The 22,659-nt window shown below is 35.6% G+C and overlaps 2 protein-coding genes across 2 annotated transcripts; both read left to right on the plus strand.

Annotated features, from left to right (window-relative positions):
• Positions 1-211: 211 nt before the first annotated feature.
• LOC130049056 (uncharacterized) lies at positions 212-1,647 on the plus strand. The gene is made up of 2 exons (XM_056146093.1): positions 212-626; positions 1,139-1,647. The coding sequence occupies exons 1-2, from the start codon at positions 224-226 to the stop codon at positions 1,561-1,563; spliced, it is 828 nt and encodes a 275-aa protein (XP_056002068.1). The 5' UTR covers positions 212-223; the 3' UTR covers positions 1,564-1,647.
• Positions 1,648-5,106: 3,459 nt separating this feature from the next.
• On the plus strand, positions 5,107-6,634 carry LOC125662786 (uncharacterized). Its single transcript, XM_056146092.1, has 2 exons — positions 5,107-5,566; positions 6,176-6,634. Exons 1-2 carry the CDS (start codon positions 5,164-5,166, stop codon positions 6,598-6,600), a joined length of 828 nt encoding a protein of 275 aa, XP_056002067.1. The 5' UTR covers positions 5,107-5,163; the 3' UTR covers positions 6,601-6,634.
• Positions 6,635-22,659: the final 16,025 nt, after the last annotated feature.

The raw sequence follows: 22,659 nt of genomic DNA on the forward strand, positions 1-22,659 counted from the left end.
TTTATCGTTATTGATCCAAATACTTCGAAAGAAGAAAGCAATTATAATGCACAGTGTAGCATAGGAAATTTATAAATTAATAATACCTGATATAGTATATATATAAAATGATAAGAATTGCGAATATGGTCAACAGGTGTTGCATTTCAGTTCCACTTAGTTCTAGATTTAGACATTAAAGTTCAGTGCAGGCACTGATAGTATCATTACTAACGAATAAGACATGGAGTCGCAGTATTTGTTCTGTGTTTTTCTCTGTCTATTCATTCGATTCTCCTCTGTATTTTGCGTTGATGACCGAGACACGGACACTACCGTCCAAATTCTCCTCAAAGAGTTTCAGTCTCTGCGTAACCGAGTATCTGTATTAGAAAGTTTCGTTGAAAAACAAACAGAAATAATTCAGGTTCAGAATGACAGAATTGTTAAACTTGAAGCTATAGTCACACGGGGGAGCTTTAATGAGGACGATTTAGAGAAGTCGACCTATTCACTTCGTGGTATCGAGGATGGAGCTTACCAGTCACGTGATAAAAACACTAAAACAAAACACTTAGCATTAGATAGACAAGATTATCCTACGTCGTTTATCCCACGTAGGACTCCACATCAACAAAAGCCAAGAAGTAAGTATATATGCATACTAGTATGTTCATAGTTTCTGAAAGACAAACATTGATTTAAAAAGGAAACATCCTCTTTTAATAAGAGTTTTACTTCATTGTTTATCCATGATATATAGTAAGCCTTCTCAGAGGGTGTGTTCGTTTTTCGTATCAGCCTTTAATGTGTCTAGTAAAAATAAATTATTTGATGATAGAATTTAGATCAGCGTGACCTATCAATCTTGACATCCTTCGTCGTTATTTGATCATGCACACTTAGAATATTTGACTATCTCTATACTTCATTTTTGTTTAATTATTGATTGGCCCCATTTAAACTATGTCTACATTAAATGAAAAAGAGAAAGATCGGGATTTTCTTTCCTGTTGTAGAGGTACTTTATCCAATTCCAGATTTTGGACCTAACAGCATCAACAACCTTAAGTAATTAAGATACATGTACCAATAAAATCTAGTGGTTTATGAACTTTTAAAATAACTCATGAAAACTTTATTCTATTTGTCCATCCAGGAGGAGTAAGACTTGCTACAGTACAGCCAGTAGCTTTTTATGCCTACATGAGTAGTGATTTACATAACCCTGGAGGACATCACACGCTGATCTTTGACGTCACTAAGACAAACGAAGGCAATGGATATCACGCACATCTTGGTGTCTTTATGGTCCCTAAATCTGGAACCTATTTCTTGTCGTGGACCATGGGTCTCTGGATCTCATCCTATCATTCTACAGAACTATTGGTAAACAATCAGGCACACGGTGCGATATACCTTGCTACAAGTGGTGATGAACGTGCCTGTGTTACAGGGAACCTCGTCTTAAATCTGAACGAACGAGATGAAGTATTCATTCGAACAAGAGACAACTACAACGTTGGAAAGATTGCTAGTGATGCATACAGTAGAACAAGTTTCTCTGGATTTCTTATTGAATAGCAAGGTTCAGTAGATTCGGTAGAATGACAGAGCCGTTGCACTTTCCTGAATAAATATATGCCTCAGTCATTGGCGCCAACATATTTTCACCTCATGATAAATCCAACATCTACAAATTGAATTTACAGGAAAATGAAATGATTGAAATTCAACACTATGTAGTTTTTCAGATTTGACACTAAAATTGTTTGTCCCTGGATCTGTAAATATGGGATAAATTTATCTAATTTCGACATCCTTTGTTGAGTTCCCATCTACATAATTTTCTATAAAACCGAAAACGGTTTGACTTCATAAACACCAAGTTCGAACTTTCCGCAAGTAAAAATATGTTGATTCGATACCTTGTAAATCACTGTCTTGAATATGTAAAGTTGCATTATCATGTAAGAATTTACGACGAAAGGTGATTAATGTAGAATAAAAACAAAAGGCAATCCAATATTGATACACATACTGCGAGGATATCAATGCAGAGGAACTTACAGCATGTAAAACTTATAAGGTACCAATTTTGATGCAGTAGATGCGCATTTCGACGAATAATGTCTCTTCAGTGGTGCTCTAGCCGAAATATTGGAAATCCGAAATAACAGTAAACTTGTAAGAACTAAAAAGAAAAGCAGAGTGCCAAAGACTGATTTATGCATAAGGGAGATAATCCTTAATTTTATGTATATACAGTGTATATACTTTTGAACAATTATCAATTTCAGGAATCCGACGAAGAATAAGAAATGAAAAAGACAAACAAATACTCTTAGACATAGAATATGTGGGATCAGGTCCTTTGGAGGAGCAAACATTACCTGTTCGAAGGTCATACGCATCGTGAGCCATATATTTTGATCAAGTATACGGAGTAGTTCGTAGTCAAAATCAGTATGCTACTAAAAATTGGTATGAAACATGTCAGACAGTATTTCAACCAGTGATAGCGTGCATTTGCAGATCACTGGTCGCTCTCTTCACATTTCCCCGTAGGATTGTGGAAATGCTTACTTTAATCAAGACACCTGTAATATCAACTTATGTGTCAGTAGTCTGTCCCGATTAAAAAAAAGACATATGCAAAACATGCTCCCTCGTACAGTTTATAGTCTTTTTCTTTTCATATAGAAGCTTTAGAATTAATTCCACTCGTGTAAATGCACAAACAGGACAGCTAATAAAGGAACACAACTCATACCCACGAGAAGACCCGATCAGAAAAGACTATGTAGAGGAACTCCAGCACTACAGGACATGAATGTTTCATCTATTTTTTACGTGTACAATCAATAAAAGATGCAAATCTATTTTATTGGATAACGAATTTAGACTTAGCCATCATTACTCTGGCTGAACAGGCGATGGTCATTGGAATTATCTCACGTCAATAACGAATATCCCCTTTATAATAGAGTTCGTTACTCGTTTTAATGTTCAGAAGTGTCTGACAACAAAGTAGGTAGAGTTTGGAAAACGACGATGAAATATGTCGCACACATGCTCTGTTGAGGAGGGACAAGGTCTAAATAGGGGGGATGTAATGTGTAAACAATGTTTTGGTGAATAACGTTCATAGCACATCGAGCACAGCAGACACCGGGTATTGATTTTTAAAACAAAAACTTTAAACGTTTTGCTCACGTGATGACAGGCAGCAGAACAGTGTTAATGTACAGTTGAGCGTGAAATTGTCTTCAATGATGACCAAGTGAGTTTTCGGTCACTACAGATCCCAATATAGATCATGCATCTATCACCAATAACAATATCACATTCCATCAGTTATCAGTATAACATTTTTCGCGACATTGAAAGTACGCCGATTCCCACCTGAGCAGTAAAGAATGAAAAGTGAAAATAACAAATTGTGATCAATCTCATATCTCCTATAAGCAATGCAAAGTAGAGAGTTGGACAAACACGGACCCCTAGATACATCAGAGATGGGATCAGATGCCTAGGAAGTGTAAGCATCCCCTGTCGCCCTGTCACACCCGTCATGACCCCCTATATCTTGATCACGTAAACAGAGTAATCCGTAGTCAAAATTAGTGTGCCACGAACAACCTAACAATATGTATGAAATGCATCAAGGAGCATTTTACACGATGACATCTTATATTGGCAAACTAGATTGTTATAACGACGATAGAATTTGCGAAAGTCTGGCTTTAAACGAGACTTTTGAAACCCATGCATCATCAAATTGTTTGGCAGTCCCCTGCCTCGATTTAAAAACTGATCATACGCAGAACAAGCTCTTGCATATCGAATCAGTTGAGATGCATAAACACACGATGCAGCTGATAATGGGATAGTGAGACATAAATATAAATTATGCATCTTGAAACGTTAGAGGAAAGTATACAACGTCAAATTTGCACAGAAAACAAATAGGGACAGTATTGTCACATGCATTGAAATCTGATATAATTTCCATGACTTAGTCTATTAAGGCGAAATGCTGTTTGATGATTCAGGAGCGGATACACCTCTGCACAGTCTTATCCTTGTGTCCCCGGTGTCTCAGTTTTAAACAGAATGCGCAAGTGCTGCAACATCCCGAAAGGATCCTGATGAGGCTTCGTAACTTTGGGTTTGCCTGTTAGAGCAGCCTAAAACGTTTGTTTAGACGAAACATTGTGCGTTTGTTGACATTCAGAGTTCTTGCCATTGTGTTTTAAGTGCTTCCAGGCAACAATAACTGAACTGCCCTGTTGCATGGATTTCAATATCAGACTATTCTTACCAGATATCTATTAAGTAACAAACGGGTGGATCTGCGATGTGTGCATGGTACAGGCAGCTGCCGCGTGCATCCGTGCATCTATTGACTTCTCACGGACACGAAACCATGTAGAGTTAAAGAGTTAAAAAAGCCGTGATTTGCCTTTGGATGTGCATGATATCATGCATTTCAAAATCGTTTACAAAAATTTATTTCAGGAATTAAAGTACTTTTTACTCATTTCATATGATATAAAGTAAATTGGGACAGTTCATGCAATAAAATCCGTCACAAATAGCAAAATATACCGCATATTAATACCGAAAATCAATATCCCTGAACTTATACTGCATTATAATCATTGCATCTCGGTTACATGTACATGTAGATGTCTGTACATCTGCCTCGTAATTTTCGGCATTTTAAATTTGCCCGGTATTTTACTTGAAGCAATTTGTTCATTATCTACCCCAGTGTTGTTATTCTAAATTGATATTTGACACATTGATGTTTTTAATGTCCAATAAATGAAGTTCTCTCGGGATTCTCAAAAAATAATAATGAGAGGAATAGAAATTAAAGAAAATGCTTGGCCACCTTTAGTATGGAATCTCAATTTCTAATGCCGGCCAGGACAAAATTTATGTTGGCAATAACCTTTTATCATTCATAATGCCAAGAGTTTGAAAAAATAGAAACCAATTATAATGCACAGTGTAACAGAAAAATAGAAATCAATAAGACCTGAGATTATATACGTATAAAAAGATAAGAATTGCACGTAAAGACAACGTGTTTTGCATTTCAGTTCCAGATAATTCTAGATTTAGACATAAACGTCCAGTACAAGCACTGATAGTATCATTTCTAACAAACCAAACATGAAGTCGCGGTATGTATTCTGCGTTTTTCTCTGTCTAGTCATTAGATTCTCCTCCGGTTTTGGCGTTGATGATACAGACACGGGTACTGCCGTCCAATTTCTCCTCAAAGAGTTTCAGTCTTTGCGTAACCGAGTGTCTGTATTAGAAAGCTTCGTTGAAAAACAAACAGAAATAATTCAGGTTCAGAACGACAGAATTGTTAAACTTGAAGCTATTGTCAAGTCGGGAAGTTTTAATGAGGACGATTTGAAGAAGTCGAACTATTCACTTGGTGATATCGAGGATGGAGCTCATCGGTCACGTAATAACTACACTGAAACCAACCCCTTGGAAATAGATCGACAGAATACCTCTGCATCGTTTATCCAAAGCAATGCTCAACAGGAAAGAAAGCAAAAAAGTAAGTATATATGCATACTAGCAGTATGTACACATTTTCTAAGGAACAAACAGTGAGTTATAGAGCAGAGCTCCTCATCTAGTAAGATTTTCATTTGATGTTCGTTTCCAAAAGTAATCTGTACTAAGCCTTCTTCTGGTTTTTTTTTTTAATTATTATTAAATGTTGTCGATTTCTATCCAGTATGTAGTATTTCTAGTAAAAAAAAAAGTACATCTAATCCATCATAAAATCTGGTAATGATAAGAATTTAGAGTAACGTGATCTTTCAACCTCGTCAGCCTTCGGCATTACGTGGTCAAATAAATTTAAGATTTTGTGAGTACCGTTGGGCTTTATGTTTGTTTCACGTCTAACCCCATTTTAAGCATATCTACATTAAACAATTAAGAGAAAGGCCGGGGATTTTCTAAGTTGTAGAGGTGCTCATCCAATTTCATATTGTAAATCCATTAACATTATCAGCATAAGAATTCACACACAAGAAAATCTAGTATTAGGCCTATATTACATTGTTCATGTAATTTCACAATGATATGATACATTTGTACATTTTTCAATAACATATACATGTGACTCGTGACACTTTTATTCCATTTGTCTTTCCAGGAGGAGTAAGACTAGCTGTAGTACAACCGATAGCTTTTTATGCCTACATGAGTAGTGCCTTAAATAACCCTGGAGGGCATCACACACTGGTCTTTGACGTCACTAAGACAAACGAAGGCAGTGGATATCACGCACATCTCGGTGTGTTTATGGTTCCTAAATCTGGAACCTATTTCTTTTCCTGGACGATGAGTCTAGATTCCTCATCCTATCACGGTACAGAACTAGTAGTAAATAATCAGGTACATGGTGCGATATACCTTGATACCAGTAGTAGTGGACGTGACTGTGTTACAGGGAACCTTATCCTACAACTCAACGAACAGGACGAAGTATTCATTCGAACAAGAGACGCCTACAATGGTGGACAGATCTATAGTGATGCATACAGCAGGACAAGTTTCTCTGGATTTCTAATTGTATAGCAAGGTTAATTAAATTCAATACAATGACATGACAGTTGCACTTTTCTTCTTGAATGAATATACACAGTTGTCTAGTCGCTGCTATCTTTTCACCAGATGCCTTTCCGCCATAATGTGTTTTCACGCATTTGTGGGATCATTTAGAGGTGAAGCGTATTTCATAAATATCCTTCTTTCGCACCAGCTGCTTGCATAACTAATTACATGTACTTTAAAGGAAATATGCAGATTATGTAAAAATTTAAAATCTCGAATTTACAGAGAATCTACAATTTCCTAGAAAAGAAAAATGTACTCATGGACAAAAGTTATATGTGTATATCAGATGCATATTTTGGATTGAAATACCTTTGCTATTGAAATTTAAAAAAATTATGTTTAAGTACTTCAAGTGCTTGTGAGAAGCCGGAATGGGGTTATGATTATTATGCAATTAAAATAAAAGATTTTTGCGCCATCTATTAATATGTATATATATATATATGTTAACACACACACACACACACACACACACACACACACACACACACACACACACACATATATATATATATATATATATATATATATATATATATATATATATAACATGTTTGCGTCTAATTCGTTGACAAGTAAAGCGGGTAAAATTACATTACTCTTAATTATACATTTGTATGATTTTGTGGGAGAGAGCAATGGTGAAATCAAGAGTAGATAGCTGGTAGACAATGGCTAAAAATGAACGAGATGTTAGGTATGTTAAAATAATAGGCCTAGTTGGTCGAAATTACGGAACTCAGGGATACCTACATATTATAACTGGATTAATAATACTGTTTAAACTAAGTTTCCCACCTTAGGATCACAGCGGTTGTTTTAATAAGTTTCTCTACATTTGCAAGGATGACATTGATTAGAATTTTTGATGATTGCTATATTTAACGACATGTTATTTCAAAGGTGTATATTTGCACATTTTATTATCATAACGACCATATAATTTGTGAAATGCTGACTTTAAACGAGGCTGTTGAAATCCCTGTTACATCAACTTATTTCTCGGTAGCAATTTTCAAAAGTGACCACATGAAGAACATATAATAATGAATGAATTAAACACACATGTGTTTGTATGTTGTGTTCAGTCAGACTCGACAGAACATAAAAACAATAAGATGTGCAATATATCGGAGGACAAGTTGGTGAACTACTTTGTCAATGAGTGTGGCTATATTCGGTTCTTATCTTTCAAATCGAATTTACCTCTCAAGTCACCAAGTACATACACCAGTGTGTAGTCTGTAGTACTATTGCAATTGTACAAAGCTGTGATCAAGGTTAAATTTGCTGATGTAGTGTTTGGTGCATCAAAATTGGTACCGTATAAGTTTTACATTATGACCCTTGGGTGGAGGCCTCTGCTGGTAGCCTTTTAGTCCCCGAGGGTCTCTACAGCCCAGTAGCTAAGTACTTCGTTACTAGCTTGAAAATACGAATGTATATTTAATTACTGGGATAACATTTAGAAATTCATTTCAAAATAAGGGATTATATTTTCCTCATGCATAGCTCTGATCCTTGGACGAATTTGGCTCCAGTTTATCGCACTCCAGATTTCCTTTTAGCTCTTAAAAGTGTTTTGTCATTTCGAATTTCCAAAATTTCAGCTTGAGCATCACTGTAGAGACATTATTTGTCGAAATGCATGTTTGCAGCTAATTACTGAGTTGGTAAATCGACCCTGATCAATATTTGCTGTCGTCTTGTTGTACATTGCTTATATAATTAGTTGTGAATTATGGCATCCGGAAGAGGAAGGGCAAAACATGTTAGGGCACAGCTAGAGTTTTTGGCGTCAAAATCAGCCCCAGGGGAGGGATTTCCCGATCAATTCTCTTGACAACAGTTTGTGGGGGCCCATAAAAACCAATCCGTACACACAGTTTATAGGATCCGATTTTATGAGTACACCAGTAGAACCTGATTTTGATAGGATGGATTTAGAATCCCAAGAGATGAAAATACCAAATCTGAGGGTATCACACAAGGGGGCATGGTATGTGATCAGGGTGATTTGGCCAATAAAGTAGGTAGTCTTATGCAGTTGAGAGTCCAGGTTAATGGTATGCAGCGTGATATATATCCCACCTCAATAGCTCTGCAGAGAATTTGTCTCGTGGGATGTCAGAGATCCGGGAGCAATTCTCTGGTTTCCCAGATAAATTCTCATAAGCAATGCAGGAGGTCTCTGAGATGTCAGAATGGACAGATGAAACGACTTTCGCTGTGGATAACCTTTCAAATCATTTTGGGGGGGCTTCAAATACCAAAGTGAGATGACCTGCATTCATTCTAGTTTAGCAAATGTCACTTTGTAGTTTACCTACAACATGCAACTTGTACATGTATATAAGTCATTATATCATCCAGAGAATTTTGATAAACCTTTTTGATAAAAAAAATCTTAAATTGAATAACGAATTATAGCCACACTACAGATTATTTTATTACTTTATCATATCAATTTCGATCAAAGTTAATCAATTTAAAGTATCAATTAATTCCAATTTCTTAATTATCAACAGACTCATTATCCTAAATTCCAAATTCAATAATTTATCATGAAGGTCTATTCAGATGATGAATTTCATCCTAATTTACTGGAGGAAAAAAAATCAAATTAGTACTTATTGTGTGTCCCGATTATAACAGCTACATGTATAAGTGAACTTTCATTTGCTGGATATTATTGGAAAAATAAATCAGACATTTCTTTTTAAAAATGGATGCTATGCATATCATAATTTGTTACGATTATAATATTTCCTTAATGAAGTAAATTTAAGAATTTTTTTATCAAAAAATGAAGAAAGTAGAATCAAATAAAAATATCAACCAACAGGTTCTCTTATGAAGATAATACTGAAGCTGATGCTAAAACGTCATTAAGATGCAATCATTCCCAAGCCGGATACAGTCGTGCTTGTAACGCAGAGTACAACCAACCCTTACGGCAATTTACCATGGCGAATTCAAGGAGTTGTTAGGGAGTGGCTCATATTTTTGTTATATTATATAATTATTAACACTGTTAAAGCCTATCAGGTGATGCAAGAAATTCTGGTTTGAATGATATCACCTCTGGTGTGTCCAGGGGTCCGTGTTTGCCCAATTATCTATTTTGTATTGCTTGTAGGAGTTATGAGATTGATGACTGTTCGTTATCTTCACCTTTCATCAAATATTCGGTAAGGTATCCTACACTTCGCGCAAACTTTTTTGAGAGTACCGACTCAACATGATAAGAATAGACATACATAACAAACACACATGTATTAAATGCATTTTTAAAATCTTTTTGTAATATATTTCTGAACATATTCAAAAATATTTATGTTATGATTTGAACCCAAGAATCTCATCACCACTCAGCAATAACTTTAATGATATGGGAACTTGTAGTTGCATTGCATTTATTGACTCTAAAAGAGCAATTCTTTGTACTGAGTACTGAACATATTCGAAGAAAAAATGATAAGCATTTTCAGCAGGGTGACCACACAAATCACAAGTAGCATCATCTCGTAGAAATTGACTATGTAAGTCAAAATTTAGATTACTAGCATTATTTCTCAATTGGCAATGCCAGATGTTTGCATTGCGTTTACCATGATTAAACAGTTTATTTGGTTTATTGTAGTACATATTTTTATAGCAGTTTTAAATTATGTTATAATAGATAGGTTTCTAATATGAGCAGGTAGGTCATTCCATAGTTTAATTGTTGAAGGTACAAAGCTATTCATATATGATGGGGTCCTAACTTGAGGAAGAATAAATTTAAGATTATCATAGTTTCTCAATTGATATACATTTTTGGAGGAATGAAAGGCATCAAAAGTTCTTGAAGATATTGAGGAGCAATTCCATATACTATTTTGTAAAATGAAATAAGTTTGTGAACTTTTCTTTTGGTTGATAAGCTATTTGAATATCAAATGACTTGGAGTTGTATAATAATACGACTACATTTTCTGTTTAGCTCTAGAAACAGGGAGAAGAGACTGAGTGCTGCTGAAAGGAGATAACAAAAGAAAGGGTGATAATCACGCACACAGCGAGTGGGGAAAACGTTAGAATCCGAAATGGCATTGGTATTCCGATATCATACTATGTGAATGAGATTGCAGAGTCTCATTTCGTAAATTAATCTTTTTGATATTTAAAATTGACGTCAATGTGTTTTAAGGAAGTTCACATTCGCACCTATACAGATTCTATCGATCAGGAAGAAGCAAGAAAGCGGAGGTACCCGGATGTAAACTCGGTGACGGGAAGAACGATGTATTGGTTCTGGTATTGTGGTAAATATGCAATACACCAACTGGCAATGAAATAAGAATTGGATATATTTCTGTTGGTGTGTGTCTGGAGTGTTCTAATCATGTACTTTATTTACACATTCAATATAAAATCTTCATCACAAAGATCCTTAGCGAAAGTATCACATCAACGAATAATAGCCCTACAAAAACTACTGTCTCGCTTTGATACCAGTCCCTACATAGTCTACATTGCTCCAACGGTTACATAAAAAACGCGACTGACACCGTGGCTCTTAAAAATCAATCAAATTTAGAGGGTTTCAGGTAATACTATTACATATATGATGTTCTTCTGCAACCTTAATATTTCTGATAATTATACAGACACATGTTCAGTGTATTAAACTGATTTAATGGTATTTAAACTCTAGAGTCTACCTAGAAAAATAAGTTTTATTACTCACAGGAACATCCTGGATTCAAGGCTCTAGGGTGGAAAGTGAATATAACGAACGGTGATCAATTTCTGAACTCTTATACGCAAATCGAGAGTAGGGCAAACACGGACCCCAGAGGTGGGATCAGATGCCTAGGAGTAAGCACCCCCTGTAGATCGGTCACACCCGCCATGAGCCCTATATATCTTGATCAGGTAAACGGAGATATCCGTAGTCAAAATCAGTGTGCCACGAACGACTGAACAATTGGTATGAAACACGTCAGACAGTATTTCAGGGTGGATACTAAAGAGTTGTATGAGCTGTGGGATTGGTATCAATTATTTTTCTGTCTATATGTGAGAATTCTCTGAAATTTGAAATACATTTTAGCTATAAATTTACATGTTTATGCTTTTATGAACATTTGAAGATTGTTACGGGGAAAATTTCATATTAAATCTGTATAAGGAATCCACATGTCAGTATTGTTCCTCTCTTTAACTCTCTTACAATAGCTTTTATTTGAACTCTATTATACAAAATGATAAAACGGGGTTTCAAGAAAAAGGTAAAATACTCAAAATTAATATGATATCAAAATCTCATATGTCATGAAAGAGGGCAGATTGTCAAGATAAATTTATTCGTAATATATGCTATAAACTATGTAAAATTCTTAGACGGCCATGGGTTATTACTAACATTAATCACTAGAATACAGATACTAGTATACTTTCTTTGTATGGATTCCATACTTGTTTTGATAACAAACTATGAATAAAAATATACATACTCTTTACATAATTTCATTTATTGGGCAGCATTTCTGCTGTCATTCTAGCCTCTAGCTGCCATTGTTCTCTTTTGAAACTTTCAAAAACCTGACCAAGAGATTAACGTTAACTAGATCCATCTATCCGCCGTTAATTCCATTCAATTTCAAGTAGTCCAAAGCCACAGTTTCCCCGCCGTTGATCAAATCACATCATGGATGTACTTTACTCCGCTCTTTTTGTCTTCCACTCTAAATTACTTTTATTTCAGATCAGTGTCGTCTTTTGTAACCTTCTAAATTGAATATTCTAAATTGAATATTTATTCTTCTTATTCTTAGATGAAAGGCGAATATTACGAACAGTGATCAATCTCATAACCCCTATAGCAATAAAAAATAAAGAGTTAGGCAAACATGGATCCCTGGATATACCAGAGGTGTCATCAGATGCATAGGAGGAGTAATCATCCCCTGTCGACCGGTCATACCCACCGTAAGTTCTATATCTTGATCAGGTAAAAGGAATTATCCGTAGTCAAAATCAATGCCCCAAGAACGGCCTAAAAATTTGGTATGAAATACGTCAGACAGCATTTGACCCAATGATAGGATGTATTGGTATACTACATTGTTCTAACGACCATATAATTTGCCAAATGTTGACTTTAAGGTATCCGATCCATAAATGCCTTTATTTTCACAGAAAGTCAGTATCTGTAGCACTAAATCTTTTGTGAAAACAAAATGTCTCATTGAGAGAGAGAGAGAGAGAGAGAGAGAGAGAGAGAGAGAGAGAGAGAGAGTAAATGATGCTACATCTATCTGTAGTGAATTAAATTTTTTAGTTGTCTCCCTTTATAGAAATGTAGAATAAATTAAATATTTTCATAATTCGTATGGTGACCTTTACTTTTCCTCACATATTTTGAAAGACCCGGGTAATAGGGATCTTATCACCATGAGTTTTCTTTGGAAATTATATTCTAAATGACTATATATGTCAGAAATGTGTTTTTCTCATAGGGATTAAAGTTAGTCTCTAAAAGAGATGTTTCTTATGTCTTGTCAATTTTGAAAATTCTTTTGGTGAATCACTGTGTATGTTAATTATCTTTCATTTGATACCAAGTTTTGTATTACATAATAATTAATTATTGGGGGATGGACTTTTCATGGATCGGATAACTTACACGAGACTGTTGAAAACCCTGCACAATCATCGTGTTTGTCAGTAGCCTGTCCTGATTTTAAAAATGACCATAAGCATAACAAGTTTTTGCGTATCGAATCAGTTGATATGTTAAAACACTATATGCAGGTGATAATGAAATTTTGTGTTGTATGATCGTTATGTCGGACATCTGCTACATAAGTATGGAAGCTCGGTAAGAACACAAATCAAAATAGAAATAGAAAATAACTCGGACCGTGATCAATTCTACTATAACGCCATTCGGCAAACTTCGGCAGATTTCCGTACCCTGCGGTACCCTACATATATAGCCTCGGATGTATGACGGTAAGTGATATATAGCTACACCTAACATTTGCGATGTGGTCGTTTATTTACTCTTCCGGGAAATCTTCCACTTTTAGAAAGTATTGATCAAAATGTTTTTTAGATGAATTTATCGAGTTTCCTTTAGAAAATTGCCCTCTATTTCGAGGGAAAACACCCCATAATTCTCAAAGAGAAATCGTTACAAACATTGAAAGTGTTATAAAGGATATGTTAAAATGGACTTTATTTCGCGGGAGCTGTCGGTAGTTTGAGTTGATTAGTGACGTTAAACATGTTGTTATACGTCACTGTGTACGTACATGTATTATGGCGGAAAACATCATTCATCTGAGATTAGATGCATTGACCGGCGTGTCGTCATATAATTTGATCACGTGACCAAGTTCGGCTCAAACCCCAATAACACTCAAAAGTATATATCTTTTTGTATTAATCAATGTATTAGACAACCATGTGATTGTATGTTGCAGTGTTCAGACATACCGACAATTCCAACATGATAACCACCATGATCATGTACATTTACACATATACCGGTATGTAGGAGCTGATATGATAAATATTATTGCTTTGTAGCTTCACCTATTTTTCACAGTACATACAATGGGGTGTACTACCATTGTGATATCATTTGCAACACCTAAGTTTAACAAATACAAAGTGTTCTGTAGACTGGAACTTTGGCGAATATACATCAAAATATGAATCTAATTTTGCATGTCACTAATACTTCTTTGTGTAGATGTATGAGTGTGTGTGAATTGCTTGCTGCCCTGAGCCAACGGATGAAGTGAGCTTTCTGATCAACTTTTGTCTGGTGTCTGCCTGTATGACGATAATAATTAAAATAGGGCGGTATGTTTTGAGAACTAGAGAAGCCAAACTTGTAAAAACGTTCCCTCCTATTATTGAATGAAATAATTTAAACCACGAGTTCTGGGGACAGCCTAGGGGTTTGCAGCAAATTGAAATTAATTCAAAAATACTGTTTAAATCGTAGTGAACTTCGTATACCAATTGCCAAATGAATGTGCAAACATCCGTCTGTAGAGTAGATTCACACCATAACTCCTTTGTGTTGTATGTAGAGGAACAACAAGGTGTTTAAATTGAAGGTTTTAGGATAGATATTTTGGAAATGAAATTGAAATGGAATGATCTGGGATTACAGCCATAATTAGGTATTTTCTGTAACAGTAAGGAAATGTAAGATAAGGGGTGTCAGATGTAAAACTTATACGGTACCAATTTTGATGCACCAGATGCGCATTTCGACAAATAATGTCTCTTCAGTGATGCTCAACCGAAATGTTTGAAATCCGAAATAACTATGAAGTTTTAGAGCTAAATATAGCCAAAAACAGCGTGCCAAAAAAGTGGAGCCAAATTCGTCCAAGGATAAGAGCTATGCATGAGGGAGATAATCCTTAATTTTGAAATGAATTTCTAAATTTTATAACAGCAATTAAATATACATCCGTATTTTCAAGCTAGTAACGAAGTACTTAGCTACAAATAAGATGGGATCAGGTGCTTAGGGGTAAGCATCTCCTGTTGATCGGTGACACCCGCCGTGGTCCTGCTATATTGATCAGGTAAACGGACTAGGTCTTAGTTAAAATCAGTATGCAAACGGGCTAACAATTGGAATGAAACATATCAGAGAACATTCGAACTAACAACAGGTGTATTTGCAAATAAGACCCCTATAACGACCATATAATTTGCGAAATGCTTACTTTAAACGGACCCTGTTACATCAAAGTATTTGTCAGTAGCCTACTTTGATTTCAAAATTGATCATATTCAGAACATGTTCCCGCGTATTGAATCAGTTGAGAGACATATACAGCATATGCAGGGGATAATGGGACATTGCTACGTAAATATGGGAAGTTAACAGTGGAGCCCCTGAGATCATCCCGTTTGCCATAAAGTGGAGTAGTTAGTCTGGGTTAACATCTACATTGTATATTCAATAAAATATCCAAATATCAAACAAATATGTAAGACTCTGTGTGGTCTTTTATTTTGACTTCACCGAGATACATGTGCATCGAATATGAATAAATATTGTTCATAGATAAAACATCTTCGATAAATCTAAATGTCGAGCGAGTTAAAGGCCACAGAAAAAGATTTTTCATCTCACGTATCAACGTTTTGGAGGAACAATCACAAGACATGAATAAGTTGTTTAATTTTTACAACCAATAAAAATACACCTTTATGTTATTGGATAACGCAGTTTAGAGTTAACCATCATCACTTTCACCAAAGATGTGTTAACTATTGACATCCAAATAACGAATATGCTCTCCGTTAACATTCATTGTCGTTCAAACGGTGTGATGATCGAATTAGTCACAACATTTGATGTTCTGCCACTCTTCCAAAAGTGTCTGACGACAAGGGGTAGATGTTTGGCGTGTTCGAATGCGTCGATGAAAAATGTTTCACACATGCTGCATCTGTTGGAGAGACATCAGGAGTGTATGGGGACAAGGTAATGTGTTGACCATAATTTGTACATTGCATTTCGCGCCACAGGGGAAAACAGGTATTGTGTTCTTAAAATAATTTAACAGTTTTGCTGACGGACAAATGACGCAACGACGGATTGCAAAATAATATTAATCTACCATGGAGTTGAGCTGTCAAATTGCCTTCAATGATAACTCAGAAGGACTGATCAGTACAATAATTCCTTCTTTATAAGGACCACCATTCACTGGAACCATATCAGTCATTCAACCGTGTTATGTGACTCTATTGAGGGCTTCAAGTCAATTCTAGAATCGTGAGACTATGACATACTTTCTCATCACCAAAATAGGGATCTGCAGCGTAACCATATAGAGATCAAGCGAGTTTTGCGGTTACTACAGATCCCATTATACATCATAAAGCTGTCACCACTAAGTTTATCACATTCCATCATGCAGTTATCGGTGTAACTTGACGTTGAAAGTAAGCCGACGCCTATCTGAGCAGTGAACACATCTTCACATGCCAGAGAAAAGTATACAGCGTCACATTTCCACACACAACACAATTGGGCAGTGTTGTCGCACCCATTGGGGTCTAACTTCATGTCCATGACAATGAAGGAGGAACGTGTTTGATGATATTTAGAGCGGAGACGACTCAGCACAGTATCTCAGTTTATTCTTGGATTATGTGTTCCATAGAGTCTCAGTTCTAAACAGGTTGTGCAAGTGCTACAACCTCACGACACGATCCCGATGAGGCTTTGTAACCTTCGGTTGGTCAGTGCGAGTTGTACCAGTAAATCTGAGGCACTGGTATACACGAAGTATTGTGCTTTTTTGACATTCAGAACTCTTGTCACGTAGTTCTATATTTCCAGCCAACAGTTACAGCACTCCCTGTTGCGTGAATTTGAATATCAGACTGTTTTACCAGATATCTGATACATAGAAAACAGGTTGATCTGAAAAGAATGCAGGGTACGTGCAGCTGTCGCGTGCATCCATGCACGTAAGTATGTGAGTTAAGGCTAATTACTGTTTTTGTATATGGATTTTATACAAGTAGGATGGATTAAAACTTCCCTCGTACATATTTTTAGCATGCTCATGTAAGTAGTCATCATATATGACATACAATAAAGAGCTTTGTCTGTGACGTCACATTATCACACTATGCATTGGCTACGGAGGAAATCGAATTATGTCAACAAAACGACTTTGACAGAGGAAAAATACTAAAAGACTTGAGAAAATATTAATATGAAAATAAACAGAATTCTTCACAGAATATCGTTAATTCTGTCCAAATCCTATCAGATTATCACATAGATGATAATTCAATTGTAAAAGTGCACAGATTGGCGTAATTGTCTTAAAATACTGATCTAACAGGACGGTGAATGGGGTTAAGACAGCAATAACATTGATGTACGACTATTCAACTTATGAAAGAATGTCTGTCAAATTCCTATGGCACATCTACCACTAGATCGATTCAATGTAAATTGGATATCCACAGTCCGTGTGACGGCATCGTATGATGTAAGGTGGTACACTTAATCAATCTGAAATCTTTTTTCATCCTTTTTCGCGTCGTAAGAGTTGAGAATGAATGTATTGATTTTGAAATTTAAAAAAAAAAATTAGTACTGATTTTCTTAGATTCTCATTTGCATGGAGAGGACTGCAACCGGCTTCAACTTACATGTGTACGAACGGGGCATATATATTGATGTCCAAGTACTAAAATATCATATGGTTGATTCATACGTACGTTAAACGGAACAGCCAATGCACACTTTGACCTTGATGACACTCGATATTTGGTAATAATTGCAAAGATTGATGGTACTAAAAATTGGATCGAACTAGTTTGCTACAAACATGAATCCATTCTCGCAGATGAAAGCAATACCAATTTAAAAAGAAATGTAGGAGAAAGGATTCAGTGAATGTAAATACTCAACCTTGAACTCATTTGTAATGTGCATAATATCATTCAAATCAAAATTCTTTTTTATCTAAGTAATGAAAGTATGTTTTACTCATTTTGTATGATATAAAATAAGTTTGGGTAGTTCATGCAATATAAATCATCACCATAAACGTGCCGCTGTGTGATATTGGATTTCATGAAACTATACCGAATTATAATCCTTGACTACAACCCAGTTACATATCGACGTAGATATTGTATATACCTAGTTATTTTCAATATCTTACAAATTCACTGGTATGTTACTCAAAGCCATTTGTTTACAGAGCCTACTCCGTGTTGCAATTCTAAATAGACAGTTGACACATTCATGTATTTTAAGGTTTAATGCATGGAGTTAAGATCTATTTTCAGGGTTCACAAAGAAAGGAAATGCATTGCCATCTTTAGTGTGGAATCTCTAATAATACTTAGAAAAAGAAATCAATTATAACACACAGTGTAACATATGAAATTATAAATTACTAATACCTGATATCATCTTTGTACAAAACGATAAGAACTGCGAGTAAGGTCAACAGGTGTTGCATTTCAGTTCCACCTAGTTCTAGATTTAGACATAAAGTCCCATGCAAGCACTGATGGTGTCATATCTAACGAACAAGACATGAACTCTCGGTATTTGTTCTGTGTTTTGCTCTGTCTATTCCCTCGATTGTCTTCGGTATTTTGCGTTGATTACGCAGATACCGCCACTACTATCCAATTTCTCCTCAAAGAGTTTCATTCTTTGCGTAACCGAGTATCTGTATTAGAAAGTTTCATTGAAAAACAAACGGATTTAATTCAGGTTCAAAATGACAGAATTGTTGAACTTGAAGCTATAGTCACACAGGGGAGCTTTAATCGGGATGATTTGGAGAAGGCGAACTATTCACTTGGTGATATCGAGGACGGAGCTTACCAGTCACGTGATAACAATACTAAAACAAAACCCTTAGAAGTAGATCTACATAATATCCCTACGTCGTTTATCCTTCCTAAGGCTCCACAGTAAAGAAAGCCAAAAAGTAAGTAGATATGCATACTAGTATGTACATTGTTTCTGATAAATCAACAATACTTTACTGAGCAGATATCTTGTACAAACTCTGAAGCGTACTACCATACCACTTGCACGGAACAGTACGAAACGATTCTTGCACGGAACGGTGAACGGTTTGCACGAAACGCTTTACACGAAACGTTGACCACTTTGTAGGCGTCGCTTGCACGCTTTGAACGGTCTGCCCGATACAGTAGGCGTGGCCTGTACACTTTGATTTTTTCGATATTATTTGATTCAAATAGTTTCAATATTATTGCAATATTCTAAATATTTATAAAAAAAAAGGTTGAGAAAGTAATGATAATGATTCATTTTAAAATGATTGTTCACGTAGGACGCGGTAAATTTCATTGTTGCTTATTAGATCAATGAACACGTTCTAATGAAAACAAATGATTTTTTTAATTTTGGAAATAAAATAAAAATATACAAAAATCATATCGTCACGAAACATTGATTTATCACATTTTATTGATTCATTGCTCTGTTAAATTCATTGAAACTGAATATGAAATGGTCGCGTCTGTTTCGCTATGTTTGTACATTCATTCTGAGTGTCGTTAAAATAGATTTGCAATTTCTATATTCCAGGCCATTTCCCAAAGACAGATGTTGAATAAGCCTATACATTTTATATACATGTGTACGTGTATGAAAACAGATAATATGATTTAAAGAAATTTCTCGTCAGGAAAGATTGAAATATTTTGGGCGGAGAGAGGGTTGTGAACGGTCTTCACGAAACACTAGCCATGACCTGCACGCTTTGATTTTTTTTTCCGGCATTATTTGTTTCATCCTGGGGTTAGTTTAAACAAGGAATAGTTTAATGACTTACGAACACGTTGGGATAAAAGGAAATGAATATTTGTTAACTTTAGAAATACAGGGAGTAGATGCATAAATTGAATAGTCATGGAATATTTATTATTCAACTTTATTTATTCATTGCTCTATCAAATTCATTGAAAAAGTCGCGTCTGTATCGTTATTTTTGCACATTCAATCTGAGTGCCGTTAAAACACGTATGTAATTGATATATTCCAGGCTTCTTCTCAAAGACATATATTGAATAAACCTATACATTTTTACATACGTGTATGATAACAGACAAAATAATTTAAAAGATTCTTGTAAGACTGGAACATACTCTCGGGCGGGAGGGGGTGCATCTAGACATAGAATTAGCCAGTGCAAACACACGACATCATGAAAAGTGATTAATCTCACAACTCCTATAATAGTAAACATCAAATCGTAAAGTTGTCTGGAGAAAATAATTTAGGATAGTGTGACCTTTCAACCCCGATAGCCTTAAATTTGTCATATTACTGTCATATACACTTAACATTTGTAACTACTGTTGAGGTTTTTCTTTGTGGATCAACTCTATTTTAAAAGTCTTTCTGATGAGACCGCAAAAACCGAGGCCCTTTGTCACAACAGGTGTGGCACGATATAAATATATCCATGTTCAAAGGCTGTAAGCGCCGATTATAAGACTACATTTCGCAAAATATCACCGTCAGTGGTGAGATCTCCATATGAGTTTAACAATGAACCACCGACCAACCTGCAATTGAGACGTACGCGATTTCCTAAATAGGTTAATTCTATAGTGTAGTGATATCAACATACTGTGTGTATTGGACTTGGTAATTCAGGTGGATAAATGACATAACTAGCAATGCAATCCCGGTTTCGATAACAATATTTGCCCCCGTCTTTGCTACAGTAATGTCCATTTATACAAGTTATGTAATACATAAGAACTGATTTTACTTTTTCAATTTGGGTTATCTTACTTTGCGACAACCAGAAGCTATCAAATTATGCCAACTCTAAAACAAACATGGTAATATACATTCCTCCCGGGATATTTTGTGGAAACCAGATGTACTACAAGTACGTGAAAGTTCACAAAAAATATATATAACGTTGGGTACATGTGTATGTCCATAAATGATAAAGAGAAAGACAAGGAAGTTTTAGTGGTAGAGATGATTTATCCAATTTTGAATTTGAAAGCTGGGAAAACCAGCACCTTGTGTGTCAAATGTAAAATATTGTTTACCCAAACATTTGAAATGATATATCATGTGTTGTTTCACAATAATCTGATACATATATCATTTTTACAATAAAAAAAATCACCTACATTCCATTTGTCCATTCAGGAGGATTACGACTTGCTACAGTACAACCGGTAGCTTTTTATGCCTACATGAGTAGTCCCTTAATCAACCCTGGAGGACATCACACACTGATCTTTGACGTCACTAAGACAAACGAAGGCAATGGATATCACGCACATCTCGGTGTGTTTATGGTCCCTGAATCTGGAACCTATTTCTTTTCCTGGACGATGAGTCTAATGTTCTCATCCTATCACTCTACAGAATTAGTGGTAAATAACCAGGTACATGGTGCGATATACCTTCATACCAGTGATAATGGACGTGACTGTGTTACTGGGAATGTTATCCTCACCCTGAACGAACATGACGAAGTATTCATTCGAACAAGAGCTAACGCAAACGCTGGACAGATCTATAGTGATGAATACAGCAGAACAAGTTTCTCTGGATTTCTAATTGTATAGCAAGGTTCAGTAAATTCAATAGAATGCATAGTACTTGCACTTTCCTTCTTAAATAAATATACACGAATCTCCTACCTCATTTATAGTCGCTGCCATATTTTCATCACGTGCGTGTCCACCATCATTGTGCTGACAACGTAGTATATATTGCGCTATGCTAGTGCATTGTCATGTACAAAGTTTCCAATGTTTGTAATCAATTTCCATATATTTTTCTGCCGTACTAATGCATTTTGAAGAGGGGGAAGTGAATTGGGCGGAGCGTATTTTGTTTACTCGCTCCAGCTGCCGACCTACACAGGTAAAATTGCAAAATATGTTTGGATATTCATATGTTGAACATATGTTTAACATATGTTAAACATATGATTTTATCATCATATGGCGAACATATGTTTTGAACATCTGTTTAACGTATGTTTGAAACATATGTTGAACATACTGCAAACTTCAAACGTATGATTAACACAAGGTGAAAATTTATATGTTTAACATATGTTTAAGATATGATAAACATATGAAATTTTGAACATATGATTAAAGTATGATCAAAAGGGGGTTGGGGTATATGTTTTATACAGATTTTTATTTGTTGGAATACCCCCCCCCCCCACCTCAAAATCGCTGCATTGGGCCTAGACCGTTTTACAAAAGAACTTACAACTAAGACTAAAAATATCACAGAACAGAGTTTTAAAATCTCGTCACTTTTATAAATAAATCACAAGGTTCTGACACAGTCTGAGCAAACCGGTTTTATAGTATAGAGGCTCTTTGGACTTTATAGTCGTAGGTTCTATTGTATGACGTGGCCCTAATCTGTAACAAATATACCAAATATGACGTAAAATTATTTTGAATTACGTTTCTCGCTCG

This window comes from Ostrea edulis, chromosome 8, assembly GCF_947568905.1.
Source record: "Ostrea edulis chromosome 8, xbOstEdul1.1, whole genome shotgun sequence".
In the NCBI taxonomy this organism is placed as follows: Eukaryota; Metazoa; Mollusca; class Bivalvia; order Ostreida; family Ostreidae; genus Ostrea; species Ostrea edulis.

Coding starts and splice junctions, on each gene's coding strand:
- LOC130049056 (XM_056146093.1), top strand. CDS start 224: ATGGAGTCGCAGTATTTGTTCTGTGTTTTTCTCTGTCTATTCATTCGA. Junction 627..1,138: donor ACATCAACAAAAGCCAAGAA/GTAAGTATATAT, acceptor TTGTCCATCCAG/GAGGAGTAAGACTTGCTACA.
- LOC125662786 (XM_056146092.1), top strand. CDS start 5,164: ATGAAGTCGCGGTATGTATTCTGCGTTTTTCTCTGTCTAGTCATTAGA. Junction 5,567..6,175: donor ACAGGAAAGAAAGCAAAAAA/GTAAGTATATAT, acceptor TTGTCTTTCCAG/GAGGAGTAAGACTAGCTGTA.